The sequence below is a fragment of the Podarcis raffonei genome, chromosome 2 (genome assembly GCF_027172205.1).
Source record: "Podarcis raffonei isolate rPodRaf1 chromosome 2, rPodRaf1.pri, whole genome shotgun sequence".
NCBI classification, from domain to species: Eukaryota; Metazoa; Chordata; class Lepidosauria; order Squamata; family Lacertidae; genus Podarcis; species Podarcis raffonei.
The window spans coordinates 3,450,938-3,471,510 of record NC_070603.1 but is presented as its reverse complement, the minus strand read 5'-3'; the positions used below and the strand labels follow the sequence as shown (position 1 = coordinate 3,471,510).

General features: G+C 43.7%; 1 protein-coding gene across 5 annotated transcripts in view; it reads right to left on the bottom strand.

Annotated features, from left to right (window-relative positions):
• The window catches only part of LRP1 (LDL receptor related protein 1), a 316,344-nt gene that overhangs the window by 279,344 nt on the left and 16,427 nt on the right, over positions 1–20,573 (bottom strand). For 2 of the 5 annotated variants that reach the window (XM_053370298.1, XM_053370312.1), the window contains exon 2: positions 3,534–3,659. The exons of 2 other annotated variants lie outside the window; for them this stretch is intronic. In XM_053370298.1, the coding sequence (XP_053226273.1) occupies positions 3,534–3,659 (126 nt within the window). The remainder of the gene's footprint in view (positions 1–3,533; positions 3,660–20,573) is intronic. One more of the 5 variants, XM_053370304.1, reaches the window with a different exon arrangement.

The window sequence follows — 20,573 nt, the reverse complement described above, 5'->3', positions numbered from 1 at the left end:
CTATGAAGAATTGTACCACTTCTAGGCATTGGCCAAACATTGCTGGCCATGTACTCTGGAGCAAATTGCCACTTGGGCTGAACACTCTGCACAGCTTTGTTCAAGGCAAACAGATGTCTGCTCCTGCTTTGTACCAAACGCCGCAGAGCCAACCTTGAAGGCAGGCCATGCTCATGTGCCTCGGTCTGAAGCAAGGGCATGTTGTTCTGGAAGACTAAGAGGTACATGTACTCCCTTGCACAAGGGCCTTTTGGAAAATTTCCACCACTACCCACATTTGCTTCCTAAGCAGTGGTGGGACTGTTCATTTTTACTCCTGTCATATATAACATGATGCTCAAAGAGCACCCTCACTTCACACCTTCTATTATAAAGAACAGCAACTATTTTGCTCCTTTGTGGAAACACAAGCAGGTAATTCAAGTAGAAGATACTCCATCTACAGCCACCTAAATCAAATCAAATCAAATACCTTTATTGGCATCACAGTATAAAACAGATTTAAAATCACTGGGATAATTAAAAGGACAAGGATGAAGCTGTCGAAGGTCATAAGGTCACACTGTGATCGTGTGCACTTATATATTCTGCTTCGCCCTGTCTGTTCCCCGAAGGGATGGTTCGTTAAGAACCCTTTTGGGTAAAATTGTGCAGCCACCTATATCTAATGTTGCCAGTTTGATGTTATCAGGATGGATACTATCATTTCCTTTCTCCCTCTAACCTTATTACCAACCTGTGGGCCATGGCTATTCCTCTCCTACAAGCAAGAAATCCAAGTCAAGAGAGACAACTTGTGTATGATGACTCAGAGAAACCACGACCAAGGAACAGAGCCAGCCACAAGTCTCCATCCAATTCTCCATCCACTGGAGCATAAAAGGCAGGACTTGTAAGCTAAAGCAGTTTCCCAGTTTTCTAAATCCACAGTCACTGGGGCACATGTAAATTGGGAAAGGAGTACGGCAAGGCTGTATAATGTCTCCCTGCTTATTTAACTTATATGCAGAATTCATCATGCGAAAGGCTGGGCTGGATGAATCCGAAGCCGGAATTAAGATTGCCGGAAGAAATATCAACAACCTCAGATATGCAGATGACACAACCTTGATGGCAGAAAGTGAGGAGGAATTAAAGAACCTTTTAATGAGGGTGAAAGAGGAGAGCGCAAAATATGGTCTGAAGCTCAACATCAAAAAAACGAAGATCATGGCCACTGGGCCCATCACCTCCTGGCAAATAGAAGGGGAAGAAATGGAGGCAGTGAGAGATTTTACTTTCTTGGGCTCCATGATCACTGCAGATGGTGACAGCAGTCACGAAATTAAAAGACGCCTGCTTCTTGGGAGAAAAGCAATGACAAACCTAGACAGCATCTTAAAAAGTAGAGACATCACCTTGCCAACAAAGGTCCGTATAGTTAAAGCTATGGTTTTCCCAGTAGTGATGTATGGAAGTGAGAGCTGGACCATAAAGAAGGCTGATCGCCAAAGAATGGATGCTTTTGAATTATGGTGCTGGAGGAGACTCTTGAGAGTCCCATGGACTGCAAGAAGATCAAACGTATCCATTCTTAAGGAAATCAGCCCTGAGTGCTCACTGGAAGGACAGATCGTGAAGCTGAGGCTCCAATACTTTGGCCACCTCATGAGAAGAGAAGACTCCCTGGAAAAGACCCTGATGTTGGGGAAGATGGAGGGCACAAGGAGAAGGGGACGACAGAGGATGAGATGGTTGGATGGTGTTCTTGAAGCTACCAGCATGAGTTTGATCAAACTGCGGGAGACAGTGGAGGACAGAAGTGCCTGGTGTGCTCTGGTCCATGGGGTCACGAAGAGTCGGACATGACTAAACAACTAAACAACAACAACAACAATAGGCTATGCCAAAGCAACAACCACAAAGCAATTTCATGGTTCTTCAAAGTGCTTGTGACAGCACACCTATGTCCTTCCAAGCAAGGTAGGAAACTGCCTTTGGTTTCACAGGGGTCATGGAGAATCATGCCAAAGCCGCACAAAGGCAGAGAGTTAGCTGCCACAGTGAGGAACAGAAACCAGCAAAATCCCCTTAATAGCTCTGCCACTGCAACCTCAGCCTCGCCTCCTTTACCAGCAATGTGTGAAGTTATTCTTCAGGAATTTATTTAAAATGAACCAGCAGTATCTCTTATAACTCAAATGAGCTCTGGAAGCAAAGCTGGAAGAAGCATTGAACATATTTAAACAACAGCAGCAACAGTGATCAATAAGCCCCTAGCCAAGACATCTTGTGTGGTTTTCCTCTACATAAATGCAACCTGCAAAAATTAAAATAAATAAAACATGCTGGAAATTTTGCAAATTCTGGCCTTGCTAAATCTTCTACTCTGCCACCCAGGCGGGGGGAGAAGGGACTCTAGGACTCAGAACAACTCTCCCATTTACAAACTAAATAAACCCAGACACAGCCTTTTCAAAAACTCAGCTACTGTGCTCCAGCACCACTGGCTTTTGGCAGGAGCAAAGCAGGAAAGCAAGGAAGCAGTAGGCATTTCTGATGAATAAAGCTCTCACACAGCGGTGTCTTGCATCCAGAGCAGGAGGATGATGGCGACCAACAAACAAGCACTCTCTCGCTTGCTGGGGAAAAAACAAACCAGGAAATGCCTCTAAGGCCTGTCACTTGCAGCTTCATTTCTGAGCACAGGGACAGCCAAACTCAATGGGACAGTCAAACTACCCCTGTTAACCAACTGCAGGGCAAGGAACCTCCTTCCTTTCCGGACACCCTTCCAAGGGCCAGATGTCGGTGGCAGGTGAGGACAGGGACAAATGTGAGGAGAGCCACAAAGGTGACCTTCACCTTTGTACAGCAGGCTAGTTTCTACACAACTCCTATCTATCCTCCATCCAGGCAAGCAAGAAGCACTGCCAGAGTTCTAGAACACATTGCAGCCAGGGGGAAACACCCAAGCAGGCCTAGTGAGGTGTGTCACCTGAAGAAACGGTATACTCCTGGGCAGAGTCCCAAGGTAGAGAGGCCCAGACATCCAAATTTTTGCCCGCAGGCCTGAGTTTCCCCATCCCTAAGCTGGATGTTGCACCTGCTATATAAGAGTTTGCAGTTCAAAGCATCCCTTATAGCAGGAACATTTTAACTCACAATATCTAGGAAGTTCAACTCCAAGGATAAACCTGGAAATGCAGATAGGAAGGCAGGAAGGGCTCTCCCATTCCAAGGCAGTTGTGCAAATAGAAGAAGTTACGCAAAACTGGATCTGTTGATGTCAGTACCACAAGTCCTCAACATCAGTAAATGACATACAGTAAAGTCAATAGCCCCGACTCTTCCCCCCACCCTCCCACATGTCCCCAAAGAGCACACAGAACATCAGGCTTATACAGAGAACATCAGGCTTGCGGGTAATCTGCGATGGAAGTGGGAGACAGGAAAAACAGAGACGAGAGAGAGACAGAAAGAGAACACAATGTGGCAGTCATTCTGCTCTGCTGACCGTGACTGGCCATCCGTGCAAAATGTTTTTTTCCTACCAAAAGACTGGTCCTTGAGTCGGTTCCAAGCGTTCAGGTCTCTCCCTTTGGGTGGTGTAGGTCTAGGCTGCAGCACCCACTCCGCACGCGGGGAATTGGGAGGTTTTGCTTTGAAGGAGTCTTCTACTAAAGAAATAATAGGGTCACTTTTCTTGTTGTGTTTTTCTTTCCTCCCCAACTCCCTTTACAAGCATCCCCCCCTTCATTTAGAAAGCTTAGACTGGAATGTATATATATTCACAAATCTGCAATCTGTCAGGCATTCTGAGTGTGTTAAATATTGAAGTTATACAGAGAGTGCTATGAAAATCAGGCAGAAAGTGCACCAGGGTCAAATGATCTCTTAACAGGACAAGACTTCCTGTTTCCCATATTCCCTGTAAGCATTGGCTTGCACACAGTTTTGCCTCCACAGCCACTTCCCGTTTGCTAAAGTGGTCCATTGATCTCAGCACCCTTTAGTTTTTATTTTACTGGTGATATGAAGGCGTATTACAGGGGTGGGGAAGAAGCAGCAGCTGTACTCTCATAACTTGCAAGCTTCACTAAGGTCAAGCTATTGTTTCCAACTATCAGAGATCAAAACCATCAGGGATAAATAGACATTTCACTTATTTTGGAGATACAATATGTTTATGCGCCACATCAAATAGTATCTAGGGTAAACATATGCAAACGAGAATAAGATTCCTGTACATTTCCCAGATGTATAGTAGAAGAGCAAATTGCAGAAGGCACAACTTTTCTCATCCCTGGAGAACAAACTGTACTTATAAAAAAAAAACCTATTCTGTAAAACTATCAGAAATGCAGGAACCTTGTCCTTCAAACCTCTGATAATCATACACGTGAAAGGGCTTCAAGCTTGGCCTACCACCTCTCCTCAAATCTCACGGCCATCAGGAGAAGTTGTTTGCAGCCTACAATGTCTGAGGCTCACCATCACCCCAAAGACAGTTCAGCAGCCCACAGGACACTCTTGATTGCCAAGCCATACTCTGGTGATCAGAAATCTGAATCCACATCACATTCAGGACTAAAAGGCTATTCTAGCCCAGTGCTTTGAATAATTAAGAGTTCTAGTCAAATTTTAAAACTATTTTTGAGTGGATTGGGGTGGAGAGGCAGTCAACTAAATGACCTCATACTAAAAATGCCTGGTCCTCAAATGTGTCAAGAGCTTCTCTAAAAAGGCACAGCAGGCATACTGACACAGCTCTCCTCAGCCTAGATTGTATCTGTCTTGACTAGGCCATCAGGAAACAAAGCAGTCCATTTTATTAGACAGTTGTCAAGGAGGCCACTTAGATTTTCCACCCTCACGAGCCCATGGGGCTGTTACCTCGCTTAGGCTTGCTCTACACATGCAGGGGCCATATTCTGGCTTTACTCAGAATCAGTGCTTTATTTCTTGGGGAAAGGGTGCTGGTAGGTACTGCGCCTGCTGCTGCTTGCATGCTTACACCCCTACCCCCACCCCCATCCATCCCGCCCACTCGCTTGCTCCCCACCTCGCAGCTTTGCCTGGCGCTGCCTCCTCACCGCTTCCCAGGGCGGCAGGCACAGCCTCCCAGAGGTGCTTTGGCACAACCCTTTGACTACTGGCAAAGCGCCCTCCAAGATCTTGCCTGGCGATCATAAACAATCTCTCCTAGAAAAGGAGGGGATTGAGCATGTAATCACTGTCCCTTACACCCCACAACATTCAGCAGCAATCTGAAGGCAGGCTTAAGTTGCAGTTACAGGTACATTTGAAGATTAAATTGAACATGGGCCTACATCCTTTTTTAAGGATGAACCATGTGCAGGTGAAGAGAAGGCGAAGAGCCAAGAGAGTGAGAGAGACAGATGGCTGAGCGCCCAGCCCTTTTATTTGGGTCGTGCCCATCTACCTGGTCGCACTCAGAGGGAGGTGGCTCCCACAGGTTTGACTGTTTGAAGCTCTGTGTGCCCATTCTAGCAAACAGGAAATGTTGGACTTGACTGCTCTATCTTTATATCCCACACTTTGGTGCAACCCTTTGACTACTGGCAAAGAACCCTCCAAGAACTTGCCTGACTATCATAAAAGGGTCATGCCAAAGTGCCTCTGCTCTGGCACAACCTTTTTATAATCGTCAGGCACCTTCCTGGAAGGCACTCTGGTGATCGTAAAAGGGTCATGTGAATTTGTAATGCGGGAGGGGAGGTGGCAGTATGGCATACCGGTTCAGAATAGAGCTACTGAAATTAATAGGGCTAGCTTACAGACTGAATGTGAGGGGATAACATTTTTGAATATTATCTCAACAAAAAAGCTCAATGAAAGAAGAAAACTAGAACGTTAGGGAGAGGTGTCAGGTGCAACCTCTCTTATTCCTGCTCCCTCAAAAAAAGCTGCTTGTATACAGTATGTCTTAAGGAAAATATCTTAAGGAAAGATTGAGAACAGCTCCTCCTCTCTCTTTGATGTGCTAATTTATCACAAGCAGGGAGATTTACACATACTCTGAATATTCACAACCTCTGTGACCAGAAATGGTACAGTCCACAATTCTACCACCTCATTCTGCATTATGTATAGAACGGCCCTGGTTTACCAGGACACAGATCACAGAATCATAGAATTGTAGAGCTGGAAGGAACCTGAGGGCCATCTAGTCCAACCCCCTGCAATGCAGAAATCTCAGCCAGATCATACATGACAGACGGCCACCCAACCTTTCTGCCACTAGCTGATCCATGTACTGTACTGTATTCACTTTGTCTCCAGTAACACTGGAAAGGATCAAAACTTGGCTCACTAGGGCAAAGTTTGAAAACCTGTGATCTAGTTGCTGGCTCCTGCTGCACTGAAGCTAGATTAGCCATAACTTAATCATCCCAAGCAGGTATTTCTCCAGCTTCTCTTTAAACTCTTCAATTGTTAAAGCTTTTAAAACCAACCTTGAGAACATGCTCCCCAGCATAATCTCATAGTCAGAAAGACTTTCCCTAATACTTAGCTTCAATCTTCCTTCCTGTAGCTTAAGCCCATTTGAAAACTACTATTTCTCCTCCTCAGGTCTGAACATGCCCATTCGCCCCCCCCCGGCTTTCCTCTTCATTCAAGGCTCTCACATTTCAACCTTTTTATTACCTTTGTTGCTTTCCTGTCACACCTCCTCTCCAACAATCTATCTCTACAGTCTTTAAATGGACAAGGCCCAAAACTGAACAGAGGGAGGTATTCAGCTAAGATTTACTCAGACTAGACACACTGAAATGAATGAACTTGACTAAGTCAGGTCCATTAATTTCAATAGGTCTGCTGTGAGTAAAACTTCCATTGAATACCACACCAGAGTTCTCCAGATGAAGCCTAACCAGGACCAAGCAGAATGACCAATTTACCTATCTATCCTGGGGAACTTCCTTCCCAAGATCAAGAAAAATAACTTTGACAATCACATCCACCAAGCCTCTCTCGCAAAGCAAAACCCAATGAGCCCCTTTTCAAATGTCGGTGAGCCTCTGGTTTGATTTAAACAGTAAAAAGAGTCGTAGAGGTGAGATGTGCAGAGCCGCCTGCCGCCTAGCAGTTTACCTCCCAAAATATATTTTTTTCCTATCCACTTCCAGTACAGTATTGGAGCCCACCTGGGTTTCTGGTCTGCTCTCCTGTCCTTAAACCGTTAAGCCTTAGCCCTGCATCCATAAGAAAATATGCATTGTATGAAAATGATCACTAAATTCATCTACTGAGGTGATCAGCTGATCCAAAAATGAACAGAAGAATCAGACCTGAAGCACTAAGTTTAAAAACAGCAGCAAATCAACCACATTTCCCCTACACAAGAATTTCATACCCGTGAGAAGGGAAATAAACTTCTGTTTTGTTCAACAACAACAACAACAACAACAACAACAACACTTTAGCAACCATTTGAAAAAGAGAAAGAATTATTTGGCACCATGAAATGTCCCATCTGTTTATAACTAGTAAAAATGATTAAAGAGAGATCTGGTACAGTTATGTCTGGTCTGGAACACAGAAGTCAGACATTACCCTATCGTTCTTGGCATTCACACCAGCACTATTCTACTATGAGACCAATTACCTGCTTGTCTAAAAACAGAATCGCCTGGCTGGAGAAAACTAGGCCTAGTTTAGGGTTTAAGGCAGCATTTGTTTGTTTTTTAGTAAGTATTTATCTTCCATCTCAAACATGATGATGATGATGCTGATGAAGATACATGCACACAGAGACAAAATACATCAATCACAAAGTTTAATGTGTGAGGAAGGAATCATAATGATCTGATGAAATCACTTCCATTGAATATAAAAATCTTAAAAATGTCTTTAGTGTAACAGATGACAACTTAAGGAAAAAGAGAGACTACTTTGCTAACTTATGCACTGCAGCGCAAATGTGCCTGAATACAGAGAATTTCCCGAAGCAATGGACATAATGTGTCCCTTATAGAGGGTGAACTACAATTAAGACAGGTATGTAATGTAGTAGAGCCATAATGGATGGCCACTGCATAGCACAGACACCACAAGTAGCATTAGAAACAGTTATTAATGACATGCCTGGACTGGAGCAGGACAGCTTGTACACTAAGTTTTCAGGAACAGGCCATGGCTCAGTGCCAAGGCCCCAGGTTCAATCCCTCCCATCTCCAGGTAAGACTGCAAAGTCTTATTTCCCAAATTCTGGAAAGCTGCTGCCAGCCTATACAGAATATAACACTAAGCTAGGTGGACCAATGATCTGAGTTGGCACAAGGCAGCTTAATGTGTTCAAGAAATGCACTGACCCAGAGATGAAAAATTCATCCCACAAGCAGAAAAATACATAGGGTTGGCCAAAACCAAGTAGTCTACCAAGTTAGACTAGACATGACATACACACAAATAAAAAATAGGATATTTACAGGATACTTACAATTTAAAACAGCCATGGAGTTGGTTGGGGGTGGGGAGCAGGCAAGAAAGACAAAGAGAGGCTTAAAAACAACAACTTGTCCCTGCCATTTGAACCCCATACACCCCAAGTGTATTCATTTATATGTCATTATGGTTTTGAGATGATTAGATTGATAGAAAAGTTTGCTACTTTTAAAAGCTGCTATACTAGGGAAGTTTTTAATGTTTAATGCTGTATGGTGTTTTTAACATTCGGTTGGGAGCTGCCCAGAGTAGCTGGGGAAACCCAGCCAAATGGGCGGGATAGAATAAATAAATAAATAAATAATATTTGAGCTCAACACTGTTCAGAAAGCAGAATGCAAACATTGAATCAAAAGTTAGTATTTGCCCTATGGGCAACAAACAAATTTGAGTTTTCATTTGGATACTAAAAAAAAAAAGTCAATGACATTTATTTCAACTCTACAATTATACGATTATATAAGAGCCACTCACATGTATATACACTTCTAAGGCACAATGTATAAGAAATGCAAAAAGGCATCTTACTCAAGTCCGTGTAGTATGGAAGCACTGGCTACCATGGAATTAGTTGATCAAAGTAATAACATATTGGAGGGATATTCAACTAAGGTTTACCCAGAGTAGACCAATTAAAATTAATGGACCTAAGTCATGCTAATTCATTTCAGCGAGCGTACTCTGAGTAAAACTTAGTTGAATATCACCCATATATATATTATACTCTGATGCTCGAGGAAGTTTGGGAGCTGGAACAAAGTAAGGTGCTTGCCTCCAAACGGAAAGATATTCACACTTTTCACATCCTGTAGCAGGAGCACAGAGCCTTTGGGACAGCCAGCACTCTCAGGAAGCAATTTAAAATGGAGTGCTTCCTTCTCTAAACAATAAAAAAGTCAAGTGAAACAAAAGAAAATGAGTTTGGAGGATACTAGGAACCTCTGGACATGAGTCCTGAGACAGGATTTATGCCCCAAAAGGATAAGGAAAATTAAAGTAGGCGGGAGAAGGATGGTACTTCAAACGGACAAGAGCTCAAAATCAACCTGCCTTTAGCTCTTCCCAGAAGCCCTAGGGTACACTCGTTTTTTCCAGGAGTCCAAAGTTACACCCACATACTTTTTGTGGGCAGAGCACAAAAAAGTAGAAATAAGCTGCTATTTCTACTGCAAGGTGGAAGAGTAAGCATCTTGTTTTCATCTTTGTCACTCCACAACAAGGTTTCAAGTCTCCTTTCCTCCCCACCCGTCACCCACTAGCAAAATTTATTCTTAAAGATTACTTAACTTTTTGAAAAATCCACCATTCGATTGCAAGTCCCCACTCCCCTCAAAAGAAAAATTGAGAGAAATTAACTGGCTGTGCTGGCACTGAGGAGATTCCTCACACAGAACGACAAGTACATTCTCTATCGCAGGTGGGGGATCCTGTGGCAACTCCCATAATTCCTGGTCATGCCGCCAGGGCTGCTGGGAGTGGTAGTTCAGCAACATCTGGAGGGCCAGAGGTTCCTCACACATAATTGTTTTTTGCTACTTAGCATGGCCACATTTGTCACGTTGAGGGGAGACAAAGATACAGTGGTACCTCGCAAGACGAATGCCTCGTAAGACGAAAAACTCGCAAGACGAAAGTTTTTCGTTTTTTGAGTTGCTTCGCAAGACGAATTTCCGTATGGGCTTGCTTTGCAAGACGAAAACGTCTTGCAAGTTTGTTTCCTTTTTCTTAAAACCGTTAATACCCAGCGTGCATTGCTTGAAGAGGTGCAGTTGCGACTTGACTTCGAGGAGCAACTCATAGCACGCGGTGTGGTAGCCTTTTTTGAGGTTTTTGAAGACTTTGGTGATTTTTGAAGCTTTTCCAAAACTTCTTTTGCAGCCATTTGGTAAGTTAAACTTTTAAAACTTTTTTGGGGGGGGTTGGATTTTGGGTTGGGGTGTTTGGAATTCAAGGACTTAGTCTGGGGAGGGGTTTGCAAGAATCTGGAAGCTTGTGTGTTTTTTTCTGCATTTTTATGATTTTTTGTGACCATTGGGGCACTCTGCTGTTGTTAAAAAAAAAAAGATTTCTGGGTTTGGATTTCTGTGTGGTACGTTCCACAGCGGCTGTCCTCCAAAGAACTGAGGGACATTTGCCAGAAGTGGAAAGATGTGCAGGCTTTTGCACAGCGGCACCACCCTGACAAGGACCTGACACGTGACCTTGCGAACACTTTTGATACGAGGGTCATGTCGTCTTTCAGGGAGGTGCTGAAAAGGCGGATGAAGCAGCAGACCATGGACAGGTTCTTCAGCAAGAAGCAAAGAGTGGAAGAGGAACCTTCTTCGAGTTGTCCCCCAGAGTCTTAGAAAATGTATGTACAGTACTGTACACTTTGGTGATTTTTAAATGCTTCTCTGTCATGTTTAGAAACTTAAATTATTGTTCCTTCAATTTTTGAAATGCTCTTTACAGCATGTGTGACTTTAAAGAGCACTTAATAAACTCTTTTTGTACCAAATTTGGCTTTGTTTGGACTTTTTTTGACCACAGGAATGCATTAATTGATTTTCAATGCATTCCTATGGGAATCCGTGCTTCGCAAGACGAAAAAACTCGCAGAACGAATTAATTTCGTCTTGCGAGGTACCACTGTACATTCCTTTGTTATTGCAAGAACTTTTGATCCCTGAGACTAAACAGACTGCCAGAAAAGCAGTAGGAACCTTGGGAAATGCACTTCTATTTTCAGGGCTTTAAACATTCCTGTTGCTTCAAGTAATTCAATCCAAAAACCTAAAGCCTGCCTACAGGTGTCAGGTGGCACAGCAGAGGCTTCTGCATTGAGCAAACAATCCTGATAAGGGCCTTAAAAGGGGGGTCCCAATTCACTCCACTTATCTTTTCATTGTGCCCTTCAGCTTTTTTAGGCAGTTCAAAAAAGCTGCCTCTTAAGCCTTCCAATATAGGCCCAATATGGCTTCTCAAAAGGCCTAGACCAGCCCTTTCCTCAAGGAGCCTACGACTGCATTCAGATGTGGAATTTATTGTGTTAGGTTGTTGTTGTTGTTGTTGTTATAATGCCAGCACTTCTGTCCTGATTTCTAACATTTCTTTTACACTGCAGTACCTGCTGTGTTATGGAACTGTGGCTTTCTGATCGATAGACTGCCATATCATGCTAAATTTCAAAAGGCAGGAAAGAACTGTACACTGGGATGCCGCTCTAAATTTCATTACATGAAAAATTACAGTGCAAAATTCCCATGTTTTCCCAAGTAAATTGGGTTGCAAATGAATTTTTTTTCCTGGAAGCAATTAGCATGGAAATGAGCACTAAATTTCCACTAGGTTTCCAGCAGTAAAATTATATTGTGTGAAAGATCACATAAAAGGCAGGAATTATTAGTCAGGAAAACGGAAAAAGCCTTTGCATGTCATCAATCAAGCTTGGATAGCTGAAGCTTTTCAACTGGGCAAAAAGCTCTCTCTCATACTTCCATTTCATCCCTTCCTCACAGTAACCCTGAATCTGTGGGGTATCTGTTTGTCTGTTTGTTGAACAATCACAGAACCAGGCACTTTCCCCCAAAGCACTAAGAAACTGCCTTCTCTGGAAGCCTAATACATTTTTACAGCCTCAATGCTGTAAAATGCCTGAGAACCTAAACTGAAACAAAATGGGCCATGGGGTGTGGTAAGGGAAGATAAATCCTGGCTTTGATTTATTAATCATTATAATCAGCACAGCTTCATTAGGCACCAGTAACCCTAAGAGGGATTTGTTAACAGGTAGAACGCTACAACTGTTCTTGGCACAAGCCCACTTGCCACCAAATGAAAAGAGGCAAAAAGATACACTTGTTTGACTGTTCCACCAGACACAATAAGCTGCTGTTCAAATCCATTATCCAAACTCGTTATTCACTAAGCCAATCTCAGATGTCTAAAACAGCGCTCGGGGAACAAAGCCCTGCATGGAATTAAGTAAATGGACTAGATTGATGGGCTTCAAAGAGCTATTGGACACGTTAAAACAACAATTTTCCTAGCAGGCCATAATAAAACAAGGGAGCTGGAGTCAAGCACAGAGCAGCAAAACTGGGCTGCTACTATCCAGCATGTTCTACACAAGCTTCCATCTACAACTTCCGAAAAGGAAACTGCGACTTCTCAAGTCAGTCCTTTTGACTGAAGTTGACTTCTCCACTTGCTGGAATTGCCAGACTTGTTCTGCTCTGGGGTTGTATACAAAAAAAGGGGGGGTATTGCTAATTGTGCTCATCTGCTTGGCACACTGAAGAATGGGTCTGGCTCAATCTGCAAAAATTACACAGCTCCTCAGGGAGGGCCAGAGGTTCCCCACACCTGCTCTAGAGAACATTCAAGCCAGTTCTCCCCCTTCGCCCCCAAAGAAGCAAAAACACCAGCTTTGCATGACAAGAACCATTTTGAAGACTGCAGCACCAACCTACATAATTCTCAGGAATTTTAAAGAATAGCTTATCACAGCCTCAGTATTTTCACAGTGAGCAATCCCACATACATACTTAATAGTCAACACTGAGCTGAGTGTTTCAATGTCTTTTACTGGTTACCGTTATAATTAGGACCCATCAATGGCTGTGGGTCAGCAGAAGAGCATCCACTTTGCATGCAGATGGTCTCAGGTTCTTTCCATGGCATCTCCACGTAGAGCCAGGAATATCTCCTGTCTGAAACCCTGGAGAACTACTGACAGTCAGTACAGACCAGCCTTTCTCAACCTTGGGTTCCCAGATGTTGTTGGACTACAAGTCCCATCATCCCTAGACAGCAAGGGGAGAGGTCAGGGATGGTGGGAGTTGTAGTTCAATAGTACCTGGGAACCCAAGGATGATAAAGGCTGGCACAGTTGTACCTCTGGTTACGAACACCTTGGTTGCAAACAGTTTTAACCCAGAAGTGAGTGTTCCAAGCCTCGCTGCTGGCCGGAGCCAAGCCCGGACATCCATGGGGCCTGTGGAGGCTCCGCAACTGGGCTCCAAATGTGAGAGCTCTCTGAGGCTTCACAACTGCCTGGAGCCAGGCCCCGACATCCGCACGATGCCCAGCAGGTCGCATCCCAGCCCCAAAGTTAGGTAAGGAACACTTACCTAATGAAGACCAAGAGCAGTGAAGCTGTTAAGAAAACAAAGGTGAGCCTGGGCCGACAAGCCCTTGACCAACCCTTGCCCCCCCCCCCCCAGCCATAGCAAGATGGGTGGCACCTAGTCAGGTAAGCCAACCTACCCTGTGGGAGGGGGGGAGTGTAAAATTTTGGGATTCTGCAAGTTAGGTCTGACTCAGTATAAGACAGCTTCCTATGGTCCTAATTATTCTGTCATTTATCAGTGAATGTGTTTTCTAATTTTAAATTGGCTGCATCTTAAATATTGTTCTAGATTGTTGAAAGTTACCTTGGAAGGGCTCTGTCCTAAGAGGTGATCTATAAACAATAAAAAATAAACAATACAGTGGTTCTGTTGTTTCAGTATGGCATGCAAGGAAAATGTATGGTCAACGTGATCAGTCCTTTAGCATTCATAGAAGAGTTGATCACTGACCAGACTGGCTGAGGCTGATGGGAGTTGGAATCCAATAACAAATGGAAGGCCACGGATTCCCCGTCTCAGACCCAGGGGGTACCTACACCTAGGGATAGTTGTTATCTGACACCTATTTACACAAGAAAGTTGTATTTTAAGTTAACAGTCACCATACCATAATATGTATGTGAGCACTGCAACAATTCTCATCCGATAGCATCAACAATAATTAGGTTTAGAACTTGTCACTTTTGTTTAATTTTGGCATAGTGACATCATTTAGCTGCATTAATTGATTTGTCTGGAAAAGTCAAGTTTAAACTCAATTAACTTCCCCTTTCGATGTGAAGTGATGCACACATCCCCTGAACCAAATTAAAGCTCTGCTTTCTATGTTAGAAAGTCTTAGCCCTGCAACCTATAGACACTTATCTAGCGGCAAGCCTCATTGTACTCAGTGAGACTTGTTTCTAAGTAGAAAGCCACAGGATTGTACTCTTAAGCAGTTTTTAAGGTTCTGAGTGACACTACTGATTTGAAGTTAGGAAGGATTCAAGAGTTTGCAAGACTGCAACTTGTCTGTTACTGTTGTTAACTTCTTTGGCAAAGAAAAAGTAAGTAAAATTCTATTCTATTCTATTCTATTCTATTCTATTCTATATTGAGCATATATGACAGCCAGGAACACTGGAAAATAGTTCCTTATGCACTGAAGCGAGACTCAGCAGAACAGCTCTTGAAAGCAGTTTCATCCTGCCCCACTTTTCTTTAAGGCAGACAGGACAAAAACAAGAATTTTTAGCTTAGCTGTAATGCAGAAAGTATTTGCTGTTGCACAGTGTGCTCTGCCAAAGTGGTATTAGGCGTAAGTAGCTGAAAAAGGCAAATCAACAGGAAAAACAAGAACCATAAACTTGGTCTGTAAATAATTATGTATTCAGCTTTTACCGAATTGTAGGGGGTGGGAATTAAACTCCTCTCCCAACAAAGCAGCCAAATTATGGCAAGCAGAATTTTTAGAGGAGGATGGAGGGTTGCTGCTGGTGTTAAAAATAATAAACGGCAGAATGCACAAAGTTAAATGCCTTGCAAAGGTACAACTCTGATGCAAGCAGTAGGAGATTGCATGGGGGGGGGGACTATTTAGCAACAGAACTCTCAAAACAGATGCCCACTCCAAAAACGAGATTGCTGTGAGATTTGATACATAAAGTCAAGAGGGGGGGGACTCACACTGTCCACCATAGGACCAGTTAAGAATAACTGTTTGGAGCTGAAGAGGAGACATGGTACAATAAAAGAAAGAATGAGTACTGTGATCATCTAGCTGAGGATGCAAAAAAAAAAATTGGAGGGGGGGAGAGAGATTAATTTATTTCTTGAATTTCTATCCCACCTCTTAAAAATCCCACCTAGCTAAAACAGAATCAAACTAAGAATTTGACCAGGCAATTGTACAGCCAGGAATCTTTCAAACTGCTGACAATACCCCTGCCAAATGCAAACATCCCCAGCTTGGAAAGGGAGGCAGAACCCACAGAAACAGTGCGGCCTGGGAAGTGATCCTCCATTCACCACATTTCCTCCAACTGCAGGAATATGGAGGCCTGATAAAGTGCCGGTAACCACTAGAACTGGCCTACAGACTGCCTGACAATCATCCCTGGACTAAAGGAATCTTCATTTCCTTCTTCCACGGATTTCTTTCCCCCTATTTCCCATGAGTGCTTGGACAGCCATTTTAGAAGGCAGGAGTGGAAAAAGCCTAAGTAGAAGAGGGCAAATAAACAGTTCATCCTGGCATGCCTTTCATGTTTAGCAGCATATGTGCAATTTATGCTGTCTCTGCAGACTGAAGGGTATGTCAAGCACCCTACAGCAGCTCACACATATTGCAGAGGACAGAGATTTAAATACACCCATGTTTTCTGTGAAACAGCAAATGAAAGAAATATGGTTTTAATGCTGCTGTCTCTCTGGAACCTTTGAGATCAGACAGAAATACTACTATATATATATCTGTTGAAATAAATGCTTCTTTCACCCAAGAGAAAGGAGTGTATTCTCAGAGCAGCAGGAAAGCAGATTCCAGGTCCAGGCTCCACATCACAAGGAGCAGTATGCTACAAGAAAGTGGAATGACAGGATTCCACTATGATACTAGAGTGTGGCTATAAAACAAGGGCCATATGACACCAGAGAAGAACAGCACGGCTGAAACAAAAAACCCTAGAAGGCACCAGAGGACTTGGCCAGGTGCAGAGGTTGCTCATTTGGCTTGTTAATTCAAATCATTTTAAAAATTGAAAATTTATGAACTCAGCATTATATCCCTTTTTAAAAAGTGGCGAGACACAAGACACTGGGTTGTATCCAAAGCAGACTCACAAGTCTCAAAGTAGTCTCAATTAAATTAATGGAATGATTAATGGAAATCACTAATTTGAAAAGCTCTGCTCTGAGTGAGACATAAGTTGTATGCAGCCCAAAGCAGGGCAGATGTTGGGCTATTGCCAGCAGACATAGGACTCTGCTATACAGCTGAAAATAAAACGTTTTAAGTGTGTTTTAAGTGCAATATACAATGTGACACTAGATAGTGATGGTGAGCCTGTGGAAGATTCAATGTATTTTTAAAAGCGCTTTTTTAAAAAGCATTTTCAGAACGTTTTTTGTATGTGTGTAGAATGCTCAACTCTTCTGGCCCACATCGCGTAGGAGAGTCTTCTTCCAAGAGCCAGCCCCTTTCCTTCTCTCAGCCAATGAGAAGTGAGTGGAATAAAGCCCACTCCTCCTTCCAGATCACAGCAGATACTCTTGCTTATTATGTGGATGGGTCATGGGGTGGGAGAGAATCTCCTCTCCCCTGAGTGATGGTGACACCGCTTTTCCTTGCTGCCCTGTGTTTTGATACGGACTATAGCACTGGACCCACAAGTACAGAAGTATTAAATCAAAAACAGAATGCTACCATTTAACAAAAGACATGCAAGTGATTTAAAATAATAGTCACTACTGAATATGAGATCTTGTTAGTAAATCCAACTCTAGAAGCATAGCTCTTACTTTTCCAGAATTGTTGAAGATGATCTGCCTTCTTCTATGTCTCTTCATATTATCATTATCATGTTGCCACCCTCCAGGCACATCCACCCCACAATGTTGTCCCACTACTTTGGCTTGTTTGATGAACATAACAACAGAATACCCAGATGCCTTTGGGAAACCCTTGAGCAGGACCCGAGCATGAGAGCACTCTCCCCACCTGTGACTGCAGGGCCTAGAACAGGTGTTATAAGCCTTTGGCCCTTCAGGTGTCACTGAACTACAATTCACATCATCTTTGGCCCATGCTTGCTGGGGCTGATGGAAGTTAGAGTTCAGCAAAAAAAGAAGGACCGAAGGTTCCCCATGCCCGGCCTAGGAGGAGACCAAGCACAGAGAAGATGGTAGACAAGACAGAAAGAGCATGATTCATACCAGTCAAAACAAAAAAAGTATCTCTCTCTCTCTCTCATGCTCTGCAAGGACACCAAAGTGCTTTCTTCTTCTGGTGCAAGCAAAGCAGGCTGAACCACACAGAGCCTGCATGGCAGGAACATGATATTGCAGAAAGTCTCAGAATGGACTGAGAAAACCTTTTCTCAGCACGATCCGAGGCATGGCTTCTGCAGCCACTGAATGTTGAGAATCCAGCAGAATTAGGGCCCAGCCTGGAGCTTGTCCAAAACATGACAGCTGTGAAATCACCCCTTAGGGTGTACGCCCATCCTGAAGAAGGATAACCATAACCATCATGACTACCCAGACAGGGATTTCGATGATTAAAATATTTTTGTTTAAAATTTCTATGGTTCCTGGAATTCTTTGGAAATTAAAACGATGCTTTAAAATTGAAACTGGCTTAAATTTGCATGACTATGTCACTACTACACCACATTATCAGTACTTTGGTTATAGCAATAATGGAGATGGAACTGATTACCTGAACCTACTGTTTGCAGAGATAAGTTTTGAAGCTGGACTGTTTGGTGGTAGCCTCCATAGCATGGAAGTGGGGGGGGGGGGGCGACGACTGCTTGAGGGGGAAATTGCACACCACAGGTTAGCCATCCCTGATAAAAAATACAGAGATGGCCATTCCAAGCCCAGAATGCCTACTAGGTATTGTCGGCACAGTTCCTATGTTGTTTCAGCAGTCTTTGGGTTACAGTAGCCAAGTGTTCTTATGTCTTCTAAACAAAGACACAATAGGGCATTCAGCAGTGTAAACTGTAAAATAATTATTTATTTCCATCATTCAGGCATACAATCCAACCCAGGAAGGGGCTACTATGAACAACCAGATGGATCTTCCACAGGGCACGTGACTGAGAATGGCAAGCATGCACCCATTTCCCAAGACAAGAGGGCCTGGTTGGGTGGTCTGAGGAAAGAGTGTGACAATTGACAAGATAAACCCTGGGAGGGTAAACAGCAGGCATCCATCACATTTTAGACTGATAGGGCTATAAAGGATCAAAGCCAGCCTTTCTCAAACTTGCATCCCTAGATGTGGTTAGACTACAACTCACATCATTCCTAGCCAACCTGGCTAGTGGTCAGGGATAATGGGAGTTGTAGTGCAAGAACACATAGGGACCCAAGGTTGAGGGATGGCCAATAGGCACCCCACACACCAGATTTGGCTCCAGGAGCAATTTTAGCTGTCGTAGGGGTATCTGCTCACCACCTGCCTGAGAAAGGGTAGGATGTACCAGGGACTGGTTGGTTGCAGAGAAATGATGGGAGGAACCAGCTGGGGAGGATGGCTCACAGCCCTGAGAGTGGTCGTGGAACAACAATAAGTGATCAGAGGGAGAGGAAAAGGAAGAGGAGGTGTCAGAAGCTGAAGAGGTAACTGGGCTTAGTGAGCTGGGAGAGTGTGTGGCAGAGAGAAGTCCAGAATCAGAGGCAGAAGCTGAGGCAGGCGAGTGGGAGGAGGGAGAGTCACAGGCATCTCCCCCTCCAGCTGCAACAAGCTCTTCTCCCCATCTCCCAGAACCAGAAGAGGCATGAAAAGGGTAAAGAAGAGGTTGGCTTCATGCAGGCTCTGATTGCTTGGGGAAAACCCAGGAGCTTAGCTAATGGGGGGGGGGTGGCTTTCAGTCTTGGCAATGATGCATGGGGCAAAACCTACCAGGGATGAGCTGCTGTGCTCTGCTGTGCAGATCATGTTCTTGCTAATAAAAAGTTAACTCCTTCTTGCACGGTGTGATTTACTGCTAGCTCACACATATCAGGATGATTTCAAATTTTAATAGGCCAAGATACTCTACACCAGGCATGCTAAACCCCTGACTCTCCAGATGTTGTTGGATGCCAACTCCCATCTGCCCCAGCCAGTCTAGCCAGTGGTTAGGGATGATGGGAATATGAGCCAACAACATCTGGAAGGCCACAGATTCCCCATCCAATGTTAGTGTAATCTAAAAATCAATTTGAAATGATCACTGCATGGTTTGGCCCCTAGCAACATGTTTTCTCCCAGCAACCAGGTTTCCTTAGCAACAGACTTCTTTATTAGACGTGCTCTGAAGGAGAGAAGAGTGGCTGAAGAACAGAGAGGATGAATGACTATCTGTACATAGTTTTACTTTATTTTCCTTAAGACAGTAGTTGTATAATCTGTAATGTTAATTCTTCAATAAATGTTTTAAGCAGAACTGGAATGGGTGAGGCATTTACTCCTACATGGGAATTCACCAACAGATGAGCCGAACCAAGAAAGAAGATTCTGGAAGACTTTCTAGGTGACTTTGTTGACTGAAAAAGGAACTTCAAATTATTGATAGAATGCCCTGACAATCCCTGATCTATATTTTGTTGCTATCTCCCTTTGGATTTTATTAACATTCTGGCTGCACTGTGGGTTGGTGAAGGTTTTCCATTTCAGCAGAGAATCCAGCTCCAAGTCTACTCTCCAGAGAATAGAGTGGCTCCACATTGTATAGCTGTTGGCCATTCCTGCTTTAAACCACAGGTGCTACTCACAGGGAATTGTCAACGAAAGCTTAAGGCAAAAATGTGCATGTTGGGGAGGCACCAGTAATTTGAATCTGTTTTAATCATCACCCTGGGCAATGCTTATCTGATGTATGGCCTGATCCCTTGAGCAGAAAACCCCCCTCAAAAAACTGTTAAGATACTGCTTGGTCACTCGTGTACGATGCAAACCTCCTGGAAGGAATGAGTATACAGTGATACGCACACAGGGATAAGCACACACATAGGGAAACTTCAGACTGCCCAGTCCAATGACCAGATGACATCTACAGCAGGTCCACATGACAAGCTGAGGGGGAATGGGAAAGTAGGGTGACTGTGCGTAGCTGTTTTTTACTTTGGCACAGACTAGGTAACAATGAGCACGAACTCCAGCAACCAAAATGCTACTACAGTGGTACCTTGGGTTAAGTACTTAATTCGTTCTGGAGGTCCATTCCTAACCTGAAACTGTTCTTAACCTGAAGCGCCACTTTAGCTAATGGGGCCTCCCACTGCCGCCGCGCCACTGGAGCACGATTTCTGTTCTCA